Consider the following 23,339-nt stretch of genomic DNA (forward strand, 5'->3'; position numbering starts at 1 on the left):
ACAGAGACAGAGACAGAGACAGAGACAGAGACAGAGACAGAGACAGAGACAGAGACAGAGACAGAGACAGAGAGAGAGAGAGAGACAGAGACAGAGACAGAGACAGAGACAGAGACAGAGACAGAGACAGAGACATGGACAGAGACAGAGACAGAGACAGAGACAGAGACAGAGACAGAGACAGAGACAGAGACAGAGACAGAGACAGAGACAGAGACAGAGACAGAGACAGAGACAGAGACAGAGACAGAGACCGACAGAGGGAGAGAGAGTGGTAAATAATGGGTGCATGAAAGGAAAAGAGACAGAGATAGAAAGTGAACTAGGGTGAGAGAACATAAAAAAAAATTCTGCCCTCCCCTGTCTGCAGGCAGTTTACAATAAAGATGAGATAGGTGACTTGCTACTCATGATTGATGTTGGTAACCAAACGAAACCAGGACAGAAACAGACGGCTGCGAGTTCAGGTCTCTGTGTTGCCTGCTGTGCTTTTGGTATCGTTGGTAAGTATAATGAATGCTGTGATGCTCCACCTTTCCAATTAGTTGTTAATTAGGAATTTTCCATATGGATGTAGGATTATGAGATTTCTGTGGTAAAATAATAATGTCAAATTTGTAAAACACTGGTGGGCAAAAACAATGCTACGCTGGCTTGAAGCATTCAATTACTGTTTGTGGCAAAGTTAGTTATCCTCTATGCAACAGTTCAAAAGTAGCTTACTATGCATGTTAGATGTAATAAATATTGTTAGCCCATTAACAGCAAGGTGCATGATTTGCCATATTTTTCTGCGATGGCTATCTACACAGTTTCATGGTTTTCCATGTGATGTCACTGATTCCTACCTAACGAGCTACTTAAACACCTACTCGTACACAGAGAACAAAACCTTAAGCTTAAGGCCATTTTATTTCTCTAGGTTTCGTGAAGTTTCTCGAAGGCTATTACATCATCTTGATCACAAAACGACGAAAGGTGGGAATCATTGGTCATCACACAGTGTACAAGATAGAAGACACGTCCATGATCTATATTCCCAATGAATCGGTTCGACAGACAGATCCTGAAGAGTCGAGGTACCCAGCCTCCCTCCATCAACTATGCTTACAGTGTGTCTTAGTAAAGTCATTTAAAATTGATAGACCTCCCAAGAAAAGCCTATATAGACCTACTATGAGAACATCACGAAATGTTCTCATTGAGCCAGAAATGTGCTCGGAAGTTGACTATTTTGAAAACTTACGTCAGACGCAAGTTAATTTGTACGAAGTGCCAGATAACTCAAAATAGTAACCTTATGCCATAGCGCAAATAGTTCCTGGAATGAAAACACTATATTTGTTTCCTGATTGCATATGTAATGTAGATAACGATATATGATTTAAACAAATTTCAAAATTTTGTACTGAATAAACATATAATAATGAATTTTAACTTGTTTTATCATAGAAAAGAACTATTAACGATCGCTTATCGATGTAAACATCACTGTGGTGCTACTTTCGTAAGAGAAGTAACTTCGTTTAGATTTTGAGAAGAAATGTTATGAAAGTAGCAATACAAATGAAATGAGTTCTAGTGAATTTTTGCAACATAGACGAGCTCACAGTAGGTCTATATATGCATTTAGCTGTGAGGTTAAGCAACTTTAAAAGTATGAGCATTTTAACTTCATGATAATTGATTATTTTATGTGATTGCATCTGTCAAACAGAATAACTACGAGTATTAATTAAAGATTTTGCACACGTTTCAGATATTCGAAGACATTTCAAACTGTGGATCTATCAAGCAACTTCTACTTTAGGTAGTTTTGAATAAAATGGGTTGCTTTATTTATGTTTATTAAATATATATATGTACATTTCAATTGAACTATTTTTCTATAAGTATGTGTCTTTATCATCTAACCATCCATACATGATAATATGACGTGATGAATTCACTGACGTTGTCATTTATAACATCATGCAGTTACAGCTACGACCTCACGCACAGCCTGCAGTACAACTGCACACCTCCACGAGACACGGATCGCCTGGCCCCTCAAGCCTCTTCCCTCCCAGCCGACGCCATACACCTGGCGCAGGGAGAACTGGAGGAGGCTACCAACTTCATCGAGGGGAATGACAAGGCGGAGGGTAATGAAGCCGGCGTGTTATTTTTAGGGCGCGCTTGTTTGGGACGAATTCGTCTGATCGCGATCATGTGATCCTGTAGACCGAATAATTTTGTCTCATATAATCTTTTTTATATTTTGGTGAGGGTTATTGGGACAGAACGGGGTGCATTGAAATTTCGTGAGATCGCATGCAAAATGCATGCGCTGCTAATGCGGCCCGTACGCCGCTATTGGCGCAAAAAAAACCTACCGTACCCTTCTGCATGGCTTTAGCTTGCTACTGATATGTGTATACATTCACTTCCATCGTTATTCACGTCTTAAAAGATTGTTTTTCAGAAACCCCGCTTCATTTCACTTTAGTAATTACATTCGCCATTTACAAACAATCAGACCAATCAGAGCGAGTCTATCAGCCCTCCTGCAGCGCCACAGATACAAGCGAGAACCAGGCTATTGTAAGACTCGCTCTGATTGGTCTGATTGTTTGTAAATGGTGAATGTAATTTATTAAAGTGAAATGAAGCGGGGTTTCTGAAAAACAATCTTTTAAGAAGTGAGTAACAATTGAAGTGAATGTATACACATATCAGTAGCAAGGTAAAGCCATGTAGAAGGGAGGCGGTAGGGTTTTTTTCGCGCCAATAGCGGCGTACGGGCCACATTAGCAGCGCATGCATTTTGCATGCGATCTCACGAAATTTCAATGCACCCCGTTCTGTCCCAATAACCCTCACCAAAATATAAAAAAGGTTATATGGGACAGAATTATTCGGTCTAGTGATCCTGATCCGACCAAACAAACGCAAACTCACTTTCACCAGTTCACGTTTTGCTGGTACCTATCATGGGATGGTTCATAACAAAGAATAAGCTGTGATTGGCTGAGGTGCGGGCCGCCATATTGGATCCCGTTCGAATCCACCTTGCTAGCAGGTTTGGTGGATCGAGATCAAGTGATCCGACCAAACAAACGCGCCCTTAGATGTGCTGCCGTCCTTCCTATCATTGCTGGATGGATATGTTCAGGCTCGCGGCATCCTATGTATTGAACCTACGCCATGTTTTTTATCCATTACTCCGCTTTTTTATTTTAGGTATCATAATCGTGATGGTAAATCTTGTGATGATTGGCTTTGTGCAGAGTAGAGAAGTCTTATTAGCTTACAATCATTCGGGCAGGTAACACTCACTGGATGTGTAGATATAGATTTAGATATGGATCCCACACGATGATCAACGAGAATATTTCTAAATATAATTAATGATAGTTTCGGCATAATGTTGCTCTAATGCTTCTTTGCTTGCAGCCACGGACTTAGTATACGGTGTCAAGAACTCTCCATCCTATAAGTACGTGTGGAATTCATTTTTACTGGAGGAGTTTGAGCACAAGGTGCATTACGATTGGGTGCTGCACCTCATCCATGGTTTCGTCGGCCAATCAAGTATCCTTATGCTTGTGTATGCTGTTGTTGGTAATATTGGAAATGTAAAGAGGCAAGATATTATTAGTTGTTGCAGTTTTTACTTTGATAAAATAGGAGGAGAACAAGAACATGATAGGAAGTCATATTTCGAAGTGCAAGTCTCGTAAAGATTCATTGCATTTCTTGCTAGTGAGTGTAAATACCAACAGATAGTTTATGAAATATGGATAACTACCTATATGCTCTTGCTTAACGTATGCGGAATAGTGTTATTAAGCATGTTTATTTGCATACTTGTTACTTGACCATTATGTACTTCAGGCCAATATTCCAGTGTCAATTACAGTGCTTACAATTAGTGGTTATAAATATTTCCACCCAATAGATGGCGCTACAATGTCTTATTTTTACGATAGTACATCCCTAATACACATACACACACACACACACACACACACACACATATATATATATATCAATACGTCCACTCTATTTCGGTTAACTTATCCCATGATGTTTTAATACCTTAACATCTGAAATAGTGGTCAATGTTTTTGGAAGACACTTGTATCTGACCCTCATCGCTAGAAGGTCCAATAGATTTGCCGGAACAAGATTTCTCAAACGTGGAACTAATGGCTCTGTGAGTTAGACTTATTCTAAGACCCTCCTAAAATAAATTGCAGGCTATAAGTTATGTGCGTGCGTGCGTGCGTGCGTGCGTGCGTGCGTGCGTATGTGTACAATTGACACCACTGTGACGATTCTTTAGTGAGAAGTGGTTATATTTGCAAAAGATGGTGTTCGAAGGCAAAGATTTTTTTTATTTGTGAAAAGGCCAATTGGTCTCACAGCGATGGGTCGTTTGATGTCTGTGTAGGGTGAGGTGGCCAACGACGTCGAGACAGAGCAGATTCTGCACGACGCGTCGGTGCAGTCTTTCCACGACGGTCACTTCACGTCATACACGCAGCTGCGGGGCTCCATCCCGGCTTTCTGGTCGCAGGACATCACCAACATGGTGCCGAAACCTCCCATCACGTGTAGGTGTTTGTGGGGAGCGTCCGCAATGCATCCAGTTCGAGCAGCGCTCGGGACAGCGTGAAAAAATGTTATGAATAGAGCTGTGTGTTGTCCCCGTGCTTGTCCTGAAATACAGGCAAGGTTGTATATGAGGATCACTGTAAGAGCAATGACAAAAGTGTTGTTTGTAGACGAGTATTCATCCCATGGAATTTGTTTTACTGTGTAACTGCTGATTGAGGGAAATGCTAAAAGTCTCGTTTTTGACAGGTGTTCGTTTTAGCATAGCTAACGCAGCTTTGATTGTGGAAATGTTCAGTATGTTTTATTTCATTTGTGAGTGATTACTAATATGTTTGTTGTACTTATAGTATTGCTACTATATTTTGCTGTATGTTCTCCTTCAGTGGACCTTGTCGATCCATACTTGAGCTCTGCCGGTAAACATTTCAACAGCCTCCTGAAAAGATACGGCTCACCTGTGATTGTATTCAATCTTGTCAAGGTAGGAAAATAGTTTGTGATTAATCTTCATCAAAATCTTTGTGGCTGCACGCATGCACGCGTTATGCACCATCATTATTCATGTGCTTGTCAGTCAATATTGCCATCGTCATCACTATTGCAATTGTCACATCAATGCAATCACCAATGCCATTTTCATCAGCATTCCAAATACATGTCCTTGCCATTGTCATCAGCATTCTCAATACATGTCTTTGCCATTGCCATCAACGTTTCCAATACATGTCTGTGCCATTACCATCGACATTCCAATTACATGTCTTTGCCATTACCATTGACATACCCAATACATGTGTATGCCATTGCCATCAACATTCCCAATACATGCTCTTGCCAATGCCATCAACATTCCCATTACCTGTCTTTGCCATTGCCATCAACATTCCCAATACATGTCCTTGCCATTGCCAACGTAAATATTCTCGCAATATTTGCGCAGAATACTTGAGCAGTCTCTTCATTGTGCAGAAAAAGGAGAAGAGAAGACATGAGAGCATTCTTCAGCAGGAGATAGTCTCTACTCTCAGCTACCTCAACCAGTTTCTGCCCTCACAGCACTCACTGCAGTATGTCGGCTTTGACATGGCAAGGGTCAGCAAGAGGTGTGGAAGCGTTTTACGTAATACTCAGGGCCACAGGGGCATAGACACTAGAGCACAACTCGACTAAAACTGGGGTCCACGCGGGCGGGCTTAGTTCGCTGTAGACGTATGCTTTCACGAATATTGATGATATACTTACTTGTGGTTTTATAGGCACTGCATACATGAGCCAACTTAGATGCCAACAGCTGATTATAGCAGGGTCTCCAACCATTCCGCATTCTGCGGAATCTGTACGATTTCTAGGCTTAATTTCTGCATTTCGCAGCGGCAAGGTTATATTCCGCATTCTAGTACCTAGAGATGTCTGGCTTTTTACCGATCGCCGCGGGAACATTCCGCATTTGGAGTTCACAGGGTTGGAGACCCTGTTATAGTAGTCGTTCTGCTGCTGCTTCGTACGTTGCGTGTCCATTTTTCCTTTGCCAGCAAGAACATCGACGTGATGACGCGACTAGCGGAGATCGCGGAGATGTGTCTGCAGAAGACTGGCTTCTTTCAGAACAGGCAGCGACTGTACATTAACGAGCTCTCCAACTACAGGTACCCGATGTCCCTAACGCAGGGCACGCAGTCTGTATGAGCCACGCATCAGAGGGAAAAATTTCTTTTTTTTCCACGGGAGCTCTTTTTCAAAAGTCTGTGGAAAAGATAGCTCTCGTCAAAAATTTTACGGAAGCTATTTTGAGCCTCAGGGGAGCGATTTCGGAGGTTTGAAGAGCAAATCGCTCATCGCTCCCGTGTATTTTTTACCACGCATGCAGAGTGCTCACTCGAACAAAGTGGGAGGCTGCGTGATATAGTCTAGTGTGCCTGAATCATCCGAGAAGACGTTTAACAATACTATGTCTAATTTGAAAAAAAGCATTGCCTCCTAGGTAAACAAAGCTATGGCTAACTCGGGTAGGCACCTAAAACCATAGCTTACGACCAGGCATGATTTTCCGATGCACCGGTGAGTAAAACGACGATCAGCGAGCAGCCAATCTCGCAACGCTGATCACCGCTGTTGGTTTCAGGTCGGCTGGTGTCAGCAGTACGCTGGGGGACGGCAAGTCCTGTGTTAAGCAGACGGGCGTGGTGCGCACGAACTGCGTTGACTGCCTCGACCGCACCAACACGGCCCAGTTCGTCCTCGGGAAGTATGCTCTCGCTCATCAGGTACCGGCTGCGCGCACGGACGACGGACAATCCCGCGTTTACGGCAATGAATCGTCGTTCGCTTAGATCTAGTTGTTGCGTCATCACCCACGATAATTTTAAAGCATTTGTGCCGTCGTCTCAACATGTCCCCAGAATGCAATTCAGTATCAATGATTTACACTTGTGAGAATAGTTAGTGCTATAACTGCAGATATCACAATAAGCGGGATGCATGGAAACTGGCTTTACTCCATGTTTGCCTGTTTTTCGTATATTTTAGCTGTATGCTATGGGAGTGATTGAGACCCCCAAACTACAATTCGAAACGGATGTCGTCAGGTAACAAGCCCTTTCACATTTCATTGATATTCACATTGAATTAGTCGCACCTAGACTAGAGTCCCTTTATACAGAGTAAAGGGACTCTCAATGTAAAGGGACACTAGTCGCACCCAATTCACAACGTCGTCACTAACAACATCGCCGTTGCTGGAGCCGCTCCAACAACCACCCTCAACACCACTGCCACGACACTGCAGCTGTTACCACCGCCATCGCAACCATTTCTTACACAATACTTATTTCACTTCTGTTTATTTCAGTTATTTTATTATTATAATAAATTAATTATTTTATTATTAATTATTAATTATTAATTATAATATTTAAATAATTACTTTATATTGGTCATCACCAGTGCCGGCAACAGCACTGTCCTAGTCTCTGATTTGTCAGCTCAGCAACGTGTTTCAGGATGTTGGAGTGGCTGTATGAGGACCAGGGTGATACGCTCGCACTGCAGTACGGTGGCTCGCAGCTGGTTCGCCGCATACAGACGTACAGGAAGGCGTCTCCCTGGATCACGTCTCAGTCACGAGACATCATGCAGACCCTCTCCAGATACTACAGCAACACCTTCTCAGGTTTCTACCTGTCTTCGTGCACAGTATTTCGTGGTGATCTCCGTTTGCTGATGAATTGCGAAATAAACTAATGTTGACTATAGTTACACTAGTATACAGAATGAGTGTGTGTGCACGCCTACAATTTTGTTCAAATATATAAAAGAACACGTGTATTGACGTTCAGAAATGTTTATATAATGCTGCTAGATAATTTTTGCACTCGGTTGCGAATATGCCACAAACCAACATCAAAGTAATGGGAACAAAAATCGATTACTATTATACTTGAAGATTCACGTGTTTACTAGCACAACTGGCAGACCTTGGATCGTGTAAATGACGGTGTGTCATGAAATATCAGTGGGAGAAGGAGACATGTTGCTTGATTCTGTCGAAATGAGCTCTAACTGCGCACAGAAGCACATGTTTAAACTGTCTACAGATACGACGTTTGCTAATGGGCTCCTGGGAGAATCTGTCAGTGAAAATATAAACGCGCACCTATCCTCCCGATTTGTCGTAGACCGCGCGCTGCCTATATATCTGCAGATGCTGACAAGCAAAGTGCTATCAACCTGTTTCTGGGCGTGTACAGGCCAGAGAAAGGCAAGCCCAACTTATGGGATCTACCGACAGAATATTATCTACACCACCCAGAGGCTATGGGGATCACGCAGTGTCACAGACGCAGGTGGGTGCTTGGGATGCACTCGGACGGACAGGCTACTAAAGCTGAGATGTCGCGCTGTTGTCAAGATGTTGGTCGTGATATCTGCTGTTTATTTCTCGGAAAACATTATTTTGATTTAGTTATCAGCACAAATATTGGATTTGGGCATTTTCTTTTCAGTTATTCGGACTGGTGGGACGTGCGGTTGTTAAAGTCGCTTCCATTACCGTATGACGAAGGTATGCCTTAATTCTACATATGTTTATAATTCCTGAGAGTGTATCGCTCGGGTGTCTACTACTAAACAGACGCACACACCAAATAAATTATATAAACTATATGCTACAGCTTTACATGTTATATAATATTTATCATTCATCAAACATCGCTGCTCTCCGAGCAATTGTGTGTATGCTTTGCGTTATTCATGCTGCTCATTATGCATTGTGTTCATTAAAGAATTCAAGGAAGTAGCAGAGAAGAAATTGCGTGCGATCAGAGTGGGAAAAGCCGACCGTAGGATTGATAGCTACCTTGAGTACTACCAACCTCATCAACTGACTGTCTTTGATGAATTGTGGAGTCTAACCTTGGCTCGGTACGTACATAGAAGTTTTCAGTATAGCATTTCACCCTAGTTGTGATGATATATACATTGTAATGGTCTACAAGTGATTAGAGAAACCGGGCAATAATTTTTTTAGGCCGTGGCTATACACGTCTGGTTACCGGACGCCCAGCTTCCAGGCTACGCGTCCGGTCATATATTTCTTATGTGAACCCAATTATATTTCTTTCAGTAAAAAACAATAAACAAGTTTTTACCATAATATTACTTACCTTTAGGTAGTTTATCAAAAACGTGTTTTTGTAACTTTTGAAGTAATAGTAAATCCAGAAAAATCTACGATTTGAAAGGGGACTAATCGTGACGTGGATTTGGGAAGCTGTGCTGAGCTTTGTAATGGATGAGCGGACACGTAGCCACTGCGAATTTTTAATGGCCCTTTCTACATAGCTCATATGAAGTTTTGCATATGTTGGTGTCGTCCTCTGTGTATTTCATTTAATAATATAAAGAAAAAGTTCATGAACTATATGTTATATGTAGGGTCACAGGGTCATAGTCATATAACCTAATGGACCAAGCAAGATGTTTTTTGCATGATTATTACTATATTAAACAGGAATATGAAATTAATTTTTTAATAATATGCAAAGATTAGCATGTCAGTGCTATTATCAGGAGTGTATAATATATAGACTGTATAGTTTCTGTATTATACACTCCTGATATTGTGACACGAGCTAAGCTTACATTTGTTCACTTTCAAGAAATGGCAAGTTAGTAAAGACTGTACCTTTGTTGAGTGTTAAATCTCACAGTTTTACAGTAAATCCTAAAATAAAATGTTATTGAAATAGATAGAAAGCCCGAGCCCATGGAATAATACTCTTACATTGATGACATCAAGAGCGTATTAAGAAGGAGAGCGTACAACGGTGAAATGATGAAACCATGTTGCAGTATTAGTCGAATTAAAAAACTGCCCGTTTAATTTTGACGATTCTTTGCGGTAGTATTGATCAGCTGTCCTACCTTTTATCTATACTATAATTTGGCTAATCTTGTGTGTGTGTGTGTGTGTGTTTGTTTGTCCTCGCTTTTCGCCCTGATTTGTCACTCAATCGCGCTAACTGAAGATATATTCAGAATCACCACGTCTGGGAGATGGTTCTGGCTGAGACAAAAATTAAAAAAAATTAAGTATTAAGTATTAATTCAAAAATTCGAAAAAATGCTATTCGTCAATAGATGGCAGTGCGTACAGCAGATCCACATCGCATACGTGGGAATTACACTGCGTCTCTTGACTGCCGCCGTATGAGCATATTCAGAATCACCACGTCTGGGAGATGGTTCTGGCTCAAACAAAAATCTATTCCTCAATAGATGGTGCTACGTCTCAGATCCCCCCGCCCCCTACTGGCAGATTCCGCCTGCTCACTCTGCTTTGACGTACACCGTACTGGACACAGTAGTCAGTGGCGCAGTAGCTGTTCGCAGTGTTCTGTTGTACCCAGTGCAGTGGTTTTCTTTTCAGTTTACAATTGAAATATTTAACTTTATCGTGTCACTTACATGGAGTTTTTTATTTAAAAATAAAGACAACATATGCCTGGTTCTAGCGGGTATACTTTCTGCTAGTATTATATACGTTGTTTAAGCCTGAATTGAGTTCGTACTTCGCATAACTAGAGAACTCCGCAGCCTAGAGGAAACAACCAAAGATATTTTCAGAATCAGCACGTCTGGAAGATGGTTCTGGCTGAAACAAAATTGTAAAAAGTTAAAAGTTAAAGCAAACCAAAAATTCTATTCGTCCAATAGATGGGCGCGCTTACAGCCTAAATCTCGAACGTGTCAATCAAATGCTCTGTAACCATAAGCCCCAGTAGCCGAATGGATAAAACATCAGACCGAATCCCACCTCGGAAATGCTGTTTCGTTACATTTGGACTGTTTAGTATGTACTTCTGCCAGCTCACCGTTAATTTTTTACCTACAATTTTAAACGTTTATGTAAAAATCCAGAATAAACTAATGGTAGAAGTTTAATAATAGCGCAAACTGACGGAACACTTCATGGAAGCCTATGTAAGGTTACAGATCAAATATGATATTTTTTATATTATTTTATTTTATCATTTTTAATTTTTTACTTTGTTATTTTAATGTCTTTTATCTTTTGATTTCTTATTATTTTTTACTGTTTGGGAGGGATGGGATGGATGGATGGCATGCGATGGCATGGGATGGGCATGGCATGTCATGTGATGGCATGGGATGGGATGGGATAGGATGGGATGGGATGGATGGGATGGGATGGGATGGGATGGGACGGGATGGCATGGCATGGATGGGATGGGATGGATGGCATGGATGGCATGGCATGCATGGCATGGCATGGCATGGGATGCGATGAGATGGGATGGGATGGGATGGGATGCGGTGCTATGGGATGGGATGGGATGGCACGGAATGGGATGGATGGATGGATGCATGCATGGATGGATGCATGCATAGATAGACAGTTAGATTTTTTGGGGTATTTTCCTTTCAACCAAGCGGTCACCAACTGAGTAACGCCACTGATTTCTCCGGGCAACGCCGGGTATCCCGCTAGTACTAATATAAAACAAACCGCTTGTCTTTACGATGCTCCTACGCTGAGATAATGAGCGGTGAAAATCTGGTATTTTTGCCGAAAACCGACTCGAGATCCCTGTTAGCTGCGACATTCTCTCACTTTGAGATAGCTTCGAGAAACCTCGCGTGTTGATGATTGACAAATGGAATGAATGACGTCTGTTATTGATTGCCATAGTGATGACCCCCACCTGTGCCCACCTCACGCTGGATGTAGTAATATATGTACTGACGTTACTGTCGTAATGAGTCAGCGCTACCATGGCGCTACACAGCGGCGACCGGAAGCAACATACTGGCCACAAAACGAGAGAGGGTCGCAGCTAACAGGGATCTCGAGTCGGTTTTTAGCAAAAATACCAGATTTTCACCGCTCATTATCTCAGCGTAGGAGCATCGTAGGGACAAGCGGTTTGTTTTATATTAGTAAGGTAGGACAGCTGATCAATACTACCGCATCGAATCGTCAAAATAAAACGGGCAAAGTTTCTTAATTCGACTAATACTGCACCATGGTTTCAGCATTTTACCGTTGTACGCTCTCCTTCTTAATACGCTCAAGATTTCAAGATTCAAGATTTCAAGATTTTTATTTGTGCTAAACGAGGATAATCTAACGGTGGGAAAATTAAACAGTTATAACTTTGTTAATATAAAGCACGGGTATGGCGAAAGGACCTTGCGGTCATCGAGTCAGCCATACACTATATTTACAGTACATATTGCTTTCCAAAACACGATGTTGAATGTTATTTACAATACTTGACGTGATCCGACGATTACAGCACACACAATCCCTCACGTACACGACGTTATACTACGTACAATACACGACGATATAATTATTACATTACAATACATGACATGACAAGACATTATAATACTAAGCAACACATTACGATTAGACAACTTTATATACGTATGACATTACAAGACATGATGATATATGTATCTACAAAACATCACGTGATCAGACGATTACAACGCATACAAACCATTACAATACCCGATGTAATCGATGACATGCAAATACATTTCTATATCAACTTGCACATGCAGCATATTTCAAAGGCTCATTGTAAGCACTATTGTCATAACCAACCGAATACCTTCTACGCTTTGCCTCTGGCCGATTTTAATTTCTACTTCATCAGTTAAAACATGCAAACGTTTGCAACACGAACGAGATACGAAGAATATTGAATGCATATTGTTAGCATATAGTGACGGATATGTAGTCAGTGATAGATGTGTAGAGAACGTAACGAGACATATTTGCTGCCAGCGATTATTTGCGCTGTTCTACCACGTTGCCTACGTCTCTTCCTAATCATTTACTGAGCCTCTCTCGTTCGCCCAGTCTTACACAAATTGACTTCAAAGCTGGAGCTCCACAACAATTAATCTAGGACTTACCAGAAAAGTTGAAAATTATCAAGGCCTAGAGAGTCGAGGCATTATTTTGCTTCTCTGCTCTTCAGTTTTTCCCCAAGTATTTCTCTGCAGCCATACTTAACTGTTAACAAATACTGGCAGCACAGCAATATGCTTCTGAACAGCAACGACACCAACTGTCCCACACATAAACACAAACTGGGGCTCCCACACTGTTTATTCATGTTTTCAGAAATGTACAATATTTTGCTAAATAATTACAGTACTTCAAAATTGCCAAGTTTAGTTCTGTGAGTATATTGTATATATTCACCCACGCACACACGCATGCTCGCACGCACGCAGAGCTAAAAAAAGCATTTGATTCGCATATAATTACGTTTTAGCAACGTTTGTGAAAAGTACCGCACAGCTACTGGTGTTATCAGTGGGAAATTCTCAACTTCCACATCCTTACTTTAAGACATCCGAACAAGTGAACATTGTTGATGCAATGTCAGTGATGCAATGCGATGTCTTTACTGCAGTGAGAGTGTTCCCAGTACGGCAGTGAGAGAGAACTACAGCCCCTTTGCTCAGCGAGACTCCAGACTCCGGGATACCAGGTAATTGACACTTCTGCTGTAGTGTATATGATGTAGTATACTGTCAGATGATCGTGCACACGCAAATGTTGCTTACGTAAGGCTGGTTAAAAAGGCTAGGTTGAGACAGTGGAAGAAACACACAAACAAAAGTACACACAGTGCTCAGACTGAGATTTATAGTTCACGTATAGATAGCAATTATGTGCCTATATAGTAGTATAGATTGGCTGGATTTTTCTTCTCTAGTAGTACACGTATTGGGATTATTGTAATCTAGTGTACTTTCTAAATAGTAATAAAATCTTGATTAATTATTTGTGGTTACGTACCGTCCCGATTATTACTGTTATAAAATGTATAAGCTATATAAGTTATTAATTTAGTGAATGCGTCATGCATGCCTACATTGTTGATTTTTCAATATGTAATTGCTAAAGTTAACATAGTATATAAAGCTAGTTATTTCTCCATGAATGTGGATGCATACGTACCATTCAACGATCTCACATTTATCCTGGATTTAGAAAATTCATTTACATGAATAGCTCATGCAGTTTCTGAATAGCAAGTACTTTTTCTGTTATCATCACGTTATTAATTCATAAGATTTCGATGTTGCTATTTTAAGTTATTCTAGATGTCATAATCGATCTTTTATTTAACAATTAAACTCGGTTAATAAGTTTGATGCAATCTATATTCATGAGTATTTATATGGTAATCCGTGAGTCATGTTGTGAGAATACACAAAAGATTGTTAATGTTGTAGTAAAAAGCAAATCGTCGATGACGCGAGTAGTCGCCTTGTTAGATCCAGACTTGTCCAAGTTCTCTTGCCTACTCGGCTACTCACGCTGAAAACCACCTACTTATTCATTGTCAGCTATCCAGCAAAACGAACACTGATGGTTCTTTCCATGTGTAGCGATGGTGCCATGTTTGCGCTGCCATATGTTGACTCAATCGGGGATATTTCAGCACGATGCACGGGGTTTATTATTGAGCTAGGTGACCATGCCACCACCCAGTGGAAGGGGGTTCCCACGTATTGGTAGAATTCCCTATATGTTTGGGGCTCTGAGCGTGCCAGGGGAGAGGTTGTGATACGGGGAGGACGGGTTTTATCCCAGAGGGCGGGGGTATAGCAGAGGAGTGCTATAGTCACGTGATGAATCGTTCAAGGGGCGTGTCCAGCCAATAGATTAGGTGATAGAGAGAAAAAAAAGTGGTGAGAGAGAGATAGGAGAGAGCGAGAGAGAGAGAAAAGAGACACAGAGCGAGAGAGAGAGCGAGAGAGAGAGAGAGAGAGAGAGAGAGAGAGAGAGAGAGAGAGAGAGAGAGAGAGAGAAAAGAGACACAGAGAGATGAGAGACGAGAGGAGAGAGACTACGGTTGTGGGTTCCACGAGTCGACTGCGCGTCGGTCACCATCATAGCAGTTTGGACAAGGTCTCCTTCCACCGTGACGTCACTGACGCGCTAGCCTCGCGATAACTCCATTGTTTGTTCGTTTCACAGCAGTTACGGGCAGGTCACCATGGGGACGCTCGTCGACGGGCGCTAGCCTCGTGATAAGCTCCATTGTTTGTTCGGTCACAGCAGTTCGGCAGGAGGTCACCATGGGGACGTCGTCGACGCGCGTAGCCTCGTGATAACTCCATTTGTTTTGTTCGTTTCAACAGGCAGGTTCGGGCAAGGTCCACCATGGGGACGTCGTCGAACGCGCTAGCCTCGTGATAACTCCATTGTTTGTTCGTTTCACAGCAGTTCGGGCAAGGTCACCGTGGGGACGTCGTCGACGCGCTACCCTCGTGATAACTCCATTGTTTGTTCGTATTCGCAGCAGTTCGCGGCAAGGTCAGCCAGTGGGACGTCACCGACGTGCTAGCCTCGCGTTAATCCATTGTTTGTTCGTTTCGCAGCAGTTCGGGCAAGGTCACCGTGGTGACGTCACCGACGTGCTAGCCTCGCGTTAATCCATTGTTTGTTCGTTTCGCAGCAGTTCGGGCAAGGTCACCGTGGTAACGTCGTCGACGGCGTCGAACTCGTCCGACACGGCGACGAGCAGCGACGAGACGTCGACGTGCAGCGACGAGGAGGAGCAGGATTGGCTGAATCTGACCATACAGCAGGACTGCGCGTCGTCCAATTACTTCTCGTTCAAGGTAGGCGCGATGCGTTCGGTACAGAGGCCGTTCAGTTGGGCTTCTCTATCAGCATGTCTGAGCTTCCCGGTTGGAGGGATTACTAGTTCAATGATGATAGCAGGGGTGAATAATGACAAATAATTTTGATGAATAATGATAAATAAATGATTAATAAATAATGATAAATATATGATTAATAAATAATAATTGATAATTGAATAAGAAATGATAATTGATGATAAATAAATCTGTCATGATTCACCCCTGATGAAAGGAGTTTGTGCGTAAGTGCACGCGTTGAAAGCGCGTTTGTGAGCATTGCGATATATAAAGAAGAGAAGGTGCTACAATGTCTCTACTATATTTCTGTTGTGTGTTCGTGTTAAGACAACTTGCGCTAAGTCCGATCACGGAGTTAGAGGGTTAAATGTCAATGACTGGGGGCAGATCTCAGATAGCTTTCATAACATTCCCTGATAGATCAACCGAAAACACTATACAAGCCCCTACTGGGCTAGTTTTATTACTACATGCACTCTCCTCTGATCATCTAACTGTAGTTGTGTGTATTATTATCCAAGTTCTGGATGATATTCTTATCGAATTGCAAAAGTACTAGCAAGAAACAACGTGAGAATAATTATGTTCACACAGCTAGCAGTAATGACTGTACACGGGGTTGGGTACACGTGTGTACCTGTCATATCCGATCTGTGTCTGAGATGGGTTACCATAGCAACAAAAATAAGCGTAAACTGGAATTCCTTTCACTTGTCATAATAACATAAAAATGCTGTAATTGATTCGTGCTAGAAATTTTATATTGGTTCCTATATTATTTTGATAATTACTGCATAAGCTGAAGTGAACCTTACATCACCGTATATTGTGATTACTACGCAAATACTACCTAACTATGGTGTACGGTTTGTCAATTTAGTCGGTTGGTGGCGTTACAATGTGTATGGTTGGCGGAAATATGGTGTGTGTTTGTAAACCGACATATGGTTTGACTAATTTGGCAAACCGTACACCATACCTAACAGATATTCAGCATATTTAGTTTACATATATACATACACACGCACGCACGCACGCACGCACGCACGCACGCACGCACGCGCACACATGGCATGTTTATTTAAATTATTTTTCGAATTGTCATGAAACTAAAGTTTTAATTATGTGAAACAATTGTTTGTCAGCAGTGAAAGCATTTTGCTGGTATATATGAATTCGCTGTGTGTTAGCTACGTGCTTTTTAATTGTGCTTGCTAGAACTATGCTAGTAAAACTGCGATCAATCTCTGCTATGTTAGGACCACTTTACATCAATGAAATCCCGCTATGGAGTGGAAATCAAAAACCCGGAAAAGGTGGACATATCACTATACAAAAGGTGAGGCAATAACACTCGGGTAATCAGAGTTAGTCCTGGTTGTTATGCTGTAGCAAAGTGCGTGTACACTGTCAAAGTGATTGCTCGAGAAATAAAGCTTTTCTGCGTGCATCTGGTCATGGTGATGCCCATTAAGGGCAGCCTAGCAGATGAGGTTTCACTAGGTGGCTAATAACGCTTTTTAAGATACAATGATCTTGTGTTATTTCTCTTCGCCTGCTTCTCCCAAAACGTACGTACGTAATCAAAAACGAAAATCTAGGTAAATCGGATCGTCTTTCTCTAGTAAGTATATTTCTCAATTGCAATTCACGTTTTCCGTTAGGTACGTCGGTATTGGTGACAACGCCTGTCAGCCCGCAGTCAAGGAGGGAGAGCAACTGAGCCAAGAATCAAGAAATGCACAGAGCAAGGTGACAACACTGTAAGTATTCTTTAAGATGCTAAAAGATTCGGTCAGCCCTTTGCAGATCGGGGTTTGCTAGTCTGTCCGAGTCTGCCTGTCAGTTGGTAAACCCGCTCTGAGAGTATCACGTCTTCATCATTGCCGATGCACAGAGACAGAGTTAAAGAAAATCTCTTGCCCTATCTAAAGACACCCTGACTGAATTATTTTTGGGATGAGAAGTATGCAAAACCGAGCGATGTGTGTATATAGAATTCTCCGTGCCTCCTAAACTGGATTGGAATAGCGTGGCATGCTCGCATGGGCATCAAACTAGAATGTTGAGCCTGCATGGAGCAATGAGGTTTTCACTCTTGTTGACTGCTGTTGTTTCGCGACCAACGGCGATTGAGCAATCACGCGACGTCTCACATGTCATGGCGTGGTGTAAATCTGCTCGCTAATTTAACCGACTTATTATCGCCCACGCGCGCGCGTGTTTGCCCGGCTGCCTGACAAACAATATTAGCTTTTGATTGCTGCAGAATTACAGGATCGATAATTAATGCGGCAGGCTCGTGCATATGTCACAACCACGGTGGTCGCATGCTCACGGACCTGACCGTCTTGACGGATCGATGAATTGAATATCTGTTGACAAGGCAGTGTGCGTAGTGTGTAGTGAGGATAGCTGCTTCGCATGCCCGCGACGCGATATCTGCAATAAAAATGAATTTGAATTTCTTACTGCGAGCGAGAGCGCGTGCATGTGTGTGCATGCGTGTGTGTGTGCGTGCGCGCGTGCGCGCGTGTGTGTTAGGCTGTGTATGCGCATCTGCACATTTGTGTCTGTGACAGTGTGTACAAACATAAATATCACGCGATCGATATATGAGCAAGTACTCTTACGATTGTCAGGTTGTGTGTTTATCTGCCAGTTGAAGTGGTGCTTCATTACTCGGAAGTCACTTAATTATGTCCGTGTAGCATTTTTCGCACGGCGACACAGTGCTTTTATCTATCAATTAAGTGAAATTTTGGAACGATTATTTTGCGAGAGGATCGAGTGAGTCTGTTTCGGGATTTTTTTTCGGAATTCGATGTTGAACGCGAATCCAGAAGGTAGACTAGATGATGCCTGCTACCATAGTTATGCAAATGGCGTCTTCATCTCTATCGCAACGCCACCATGATGCGGTGTTAATTCGCAGCTTGCCGTGAACACCTGAAATTCGCAGTCCGGTTTTACGCGGTGGTTTGAGACTGACGTGGGAATCTCGAGACGTTATTCTCCCCCAGAGGGCGTTAATTCTAGGAAATAGGCAGCTGATTTTCATTTCTGGTAATCAAAAACATTTTTTCATGCGTACGAGATTAAATCACAGCAGGAACCTTGATTTCCATAATTGACAATTGGAGTCTGGAAAATTGAAATCTGAACGAGTGAGTGCGCGCGCTCATTGAATACTTATTCAGAACCACTAGCCGCATGCAGCAGACGTTCCTGAGCGTTAATTGCATTAGCCGTGAGCGAGGCTGGCACAGCCTGCCTCTTGAATATGCAAATGAGTAATCAAAACTAATAGTTCGCCATAATGCCGGTTTAATGTATTTAGTCCAAAACCTAATTTAAGATTGCTCGTTCGCTCGTTGTCGAGTTCGCGTCAAGTAAGGCGGTAAGGTACGATAACGTTATGCCTGGTTCAGTGCTCGAGTCAGATAACGAGGACTCATTTCTCGCTTGACATACTGATTATGCCTGCGATTAAAATGACGGGCAGGAATCGCAGCTGTAGTCATAAGCCTCCTCATCGCTCGATGGCGCATAATTTCTGTCCTCCCCGGAGGCTGTGATTTTTCTCTGTGTCTCCTTTATTTCATTGCTGGATTATCGGGTATCTCCAGGGTTCTCGGCGTAACGGCGCCGGCGTCGTCGTCGGCGGGAAAACGTGAAAATACCAGTGATTTTTTTAGGGTAGCTTTACCTTGAGCATCCTCTTGCTGTGCCCCCTTCTTCTCCTCTTCTTCCTCTTCTTCCTCCTCTTCCTCCTCCTCCGCCTCTTCCTCCAGCTTTTCCTTCTCCTTCTCCTTCTCCTCCTGTTTTCTCTCCTCATCCCCTCTTCCTTCTGCTCTCCTCCTTCGCCTCCACCTCCTATTCTTGCTCATCCTGCTCATCTTCCTCCTGTTTCTCCTCCTGTGCCTCCTGTTCCTCTTACTCCGGCTCATCTTCCTCCTGCTCTTCCTACGCCTCCTCCTACTTTTTCTCTTGCCAGTCCTCGTCCTCCCCGCCCTTTCCATCTACTATTTCTACGCCTCCTCCTCCTCCTCCTCTTCCTCCTCCTCCTTTTCTTTCACCTTCCACTTTTCCTTCTGCCCCTCCTCGTCCTCCCCGCCCTTTCTCTCTTCTACTGTTTCTACGCCTCCTCCTCCATCTCCTCCTCCTCCTCCTTCACCTCCTCTTCGTCCTCCTACTTTTCCTCCTGCCCCTCCTCGTCCTCCCCGCCCTCTCCCTCTTCTACGGTTTCTATGCCTCCTCCTCCCCTCCTCCTCCATCACCTCCTCCTCCTCTTCCTCCTCTTCTTCCTCTGTAGGCGTCGCTCGCGATGATTAAGAACATAGTCGATGAGTGCACCGAGCACGAAAGTAGAAGTGGCAGCTTCTCGAATTTCATTTATTCATCTACTGCTCTGGCAAATGTCGTGGTGGCGATATCGAATGTGTTGCCGACTTACGGTCGTTCCTTCGTAACTTCCGTTGTTACCGCAGTCGTCGATCATCATGTGAGAGATTTATGCGCCGTGGTACGTTGTTGTTGTTGTTGTTGTTGCTGCTGTTGTTGTTGTTGTTGTTGTTGGTGGTGGTGGTGGGGGTGTTGTTGTTGTTGTTGTTGCTGTTGCTGCTGTTGCTGCTGTTGTTGTTGTAGTTGTAGTTGTTGCTGCCTTTGCTGTTGATGTTGTTGTTGTAGTAGTTGTTGCTGTTGTTCTTGTTGCTGTGGTTGTTGTCGTCGTTGTTGTTGTAGTTGTTGTAGTTGCTGTTGTTGTTGCTGCCGCTGCTGTTATTGTTGTCGGCGTCATCGTTTTCATCGTCGTAGGTCCGTGTATATGTGCGTGCATAATTGCGTGACTGCAGTGCACTTTCCATGCTCGGTTCATTACATTGTTAATGGATGATATACGCTGGAAATCAGCGCATTGATTTTATTCGCAGGCAGTATATTTCACACTGCGGTGCTTCCTGCGTGGACCTCTGATGGGCCGCTCACTCACAATCTTTACGCCAATTAATAACGAATCAAGTGCTCGAATGTGTAATGCGGAGATTTCTAGCATGTCTTGGCTGCGGCTCAAATTCTGGCCGTGTGGCGTGACAATGACGGGAGAGCTTAGACAAACTCACAAAAAATTACTTGGCACACTAGTTTTTCTGGTCGCAATTCAAGAACCTCTGCTGAATTTTGGAATCTAGCAGTTAAAAAGAACCACTGATCTAATGAATACTTCTCACTAAAAGTTCCCTTTTTCGTACGGCGGGTGTGTGCTATTGTCGCGTTGTCTCCGCAGAATCAGGAAAAGCGCGTTCTCATTGGACAGTTCTCGCCACGTGACGCCACCGACGGTAAACCGACAGGCACGTGACATCTACCGCATCTACGTGGCGCGCGGCAAGACGGGAGCGCAGGTGCCCTCTCGCGGCACAACAGCCCTCTACGAGCAGTACTGCCGCTCCTACAGAGGCGCCACCGTCATGAAGGACAGGTAGAACACGCTGCTGCGTGCTAAAGGAGTTCCGCCAAGCAATGACGTCTGCTTGGGCCGTGGAACCGGGGCTACAAGAATGTGTGCTGGTGGTAGTGCGTGTATGTGCTCGTGTGGCTGCGTGCGTATGTGCGTGTGTGCCGTGTGCGTGCCGTGTGCGTGAGTGCGCGTGTGTGCTCGTGTGGCTACGTGCGTATGTGCGTGCGTGCCGTGTGCGTGCGTGCGTGTGTGTGTTCGTGTGGCTACGTGCGTATGTGCGTATGTGCGCGCGTGCCGTGTGCGTGCCGCGTGCGTGCGTGCGTGTGCTTGTGTGGCTACGTGCGTATGTGCGTGCGTGCCGTGTGGGTGCCGTGTGCGTGCGTACGTGCGTGTGTGCGCATGCGTGCGTGTGTGCGTGCGTGCCGTGTGGGTGCCGTGTGCGTGTGTGCGTGTGCGTGCCGTGTGCGTGCATGCGTGTGTAAGTGTGTGCGCGTGCGTGCCGTGTGCGTGCGTACGTGCGTGTGTGCGTGTGTGCGCGTGCGTGCCGGGTGCGTTCCGTGTACGTGCCGCTGCGTGCGTGTGTGTGCTCGTGTGGCTACGTGCGTATGTGCGTACGTGCCGTGTGGGTGCCGTGTGCGTGCGTACGTGCGTGTGTGAGTGTGTGCGCGTGCGTGCGTGCGTGCGTGTGTGTGTGTGCGTGCCGTGTGCGTTCGTGCGTGCGCGTGTGTGTGTGTGCGTGCCGTGTGCGTTCGTGTGTGCGTGTGCGTGCGTGCGTGTGTGTGTGTGTGTGCGTGCGTGCCGTGTGCGTTCGTGCGTGCGTGTGTGTGTGTGCGTGTGTGTGTGCGTGCTGTGTGCGTGTGTGTGGGAGGAGAAGTGAAGGTTATCACTACTCATTAATCCGCACATAATATGCGTGACGTGGCATGATAGATGAATATTCACTTCTGCCATTTCCTTTTCCTGCGATTAATGTCTCCTTCTTATCATCAGTCCGCAATTTATATTCTGCGCAATGAGCCATTATGAGAGTGTACATAATTATTACAAAACGAGCAGTTGGTTTTTTTGGCTATGGATGTATCCAGTTTAGTAATATTTTATTATGTAATATGTAATTCTGTAAATCTGTTGTTAATAAATAATCATGATGTAAGTAATAAATAATTATAAAGTATTAATACGTACTTTATGAATAAAATAATTTATGTTCATATCATGTTATGTTCAACCACTTGTTCCATCGATGTATGAATACTTGTCTGTATGTCTTATTGCACAATCAAACTCTTTGACCGTGAGTCTGTTGTTTCCACCGTCTTTTTCCTGGCTTCGCAAATGAAATTGCGTCTAGTGTAATGTTACACTACTAATGATAATATAAATAGTGAAATAAAATACTAATCTTATCATAGCCTGATTAACGCCGTTAAATATCATCGCGAGTGTCGCGCTACAGGCAAAACGCATTGCCACACTCCAGCTATTCTTGTCAGGGTCTTTAATGATTCTCTGCGTTCCCTTGGAAGTTCCATATGCATGACTGCGTAGTGATTGCACGTGGCCCACAGTGATAAACGATGATGTTTGCTGTAATGAAACCACGAGAGAGTAGTTAGGTGAAGCCTAACGCATAGACGAATACCATGTTACAGCTGAGCATAGCGGATGGGTTGCGAAACTGGACGAAAGGAATTTATGAAGTCTAACAGACCGGTGTCTGTTCTGTCTGTCGTTGTCTGTCTGTCTGTCTGTCTGTCTGTCTGTCGTATGTATGTATGTATGTATGTATGTATGTCTGTTATCTGCCCCTGCTATCTGTCACCCAGCCATCCATTCACCTATTCATCTATTCTTAATCCGTCCGTATACGTCCGTCCGTCCGTCCGTCCATCGTATCTATCCATACATCCAGCCATCCATCTGTCCGTCCGTTTTCGTTTTTGTCCGTTCGTGCGTCCATCCATCCATCCATCCATCCATCCATCCATCATTCATCCATCCATCCATCCATCCATCACCAACCATCGATCGATCGATTGATTCATTGATCCACCGGCCA

The 23,339-nt window shown here is 43.6% G+C and overlaps 1 protein-coding gene across 4 annotated transcripts in view; it reads left to right on the forward strand.

Moving 5' to 3' along the window:
• LOC106811500 (polyphosphoinositide phosphatase-like) overlaps positions 1–21,459 on the forward strand; it is a 27,342-nt gene extending 5,883 nt beyond the window's left edge. For 3 of the 4 annotated variants that reach the window (XM_014815140.1, XM_014815143.1, XM_014815141.1), the window contains exons 4-24: positions 371–503; positions 923–1,079; positions 1,760–1,810; positions 1,978–2,144; positions 3,436–3,573; positions 4,098–4,198; positions 4,436–4,598; positions 4,986–5,083; positions 5,572–5,705; positions 6,135–6,248; positions 6,725–6,866; positions 7,129–7,187; positions 7,602–7,771; positions 8,303–8,444; positions 8,604–8,662; positions 8,883–9,021; positions 13,557–13,634; positions 15,615–15,780; positions 17,082–17,161; positions 17,487–17,585; positions 21,107–21,459. In XM_014815140.1, coding sequence (XP_014670626.1) covers positions 371–503; positions 923–1,079; positions 1,760–1,810; positions 1,978–2,144; positions 3,436–3,573; positions 4,098–4,198; positions 4,436–4,598; positions 4,986–5,083; positions 5,572–5,705; positions 6,135–6,248; positions 6,725–6,866; positions 7,129–7,187; positions 7,602–7,771; positions 8,303–8,444; positions 8,604–8,662; positions 8,883–9,021; positions 13,557–13,634; positions 15,615–15,780; positions 17,082–17,161; positions 17,487–17,585; positions 21,107–21,305 — 2,589 coding nt within the window. In that variant the 3' untranslated portion in view covers positions 21,306–21,459. The remainder of the gene's footprint in view (positions 1–370; positions 504–922; positions 1,080–1,759; positions 1,811–1,977; positions 2,145–3,435; positions 3,574–4,097; positions 4,199–4,435; positions 4,599–4,985; positions 5,084–5,571; positions 5,706–6,134; positions 6,249–6,724; positions 6,867–7,128; positions 7,188–7,601; positions 7,772–8,302; positions 8,445–8,603; positions 8,663–8,882; positions 9,022–13,556; positions 13,635–15,614; positions 15,781–17,081; positions 17,162–17,486; positions 17,586–21,106) is intronic. The other variant, XM_014815142.1, reaches the window with a different exon arrangement.
• Positions 21,460–23,339: the final 1,880 nt, after the last annotated feature.

The sequence above is a fragment of the Priapulus caudatus genome, unplaced genomic scaffold (genome assembly GCF_000485595.1).
Source record: "Priapulus caudatus unplaced genomic scaffold, Priapulus_caudatus-5.0.1 Scaffold546, whole genome shotgun sequence".
Classification (NCBI taxonomy): Eukaryota; Metazoa; Priapulida; class Priapulimorpha; order Priapulimorphida; family Priapulidae; genus Priapulus; species Priapulus caudatus.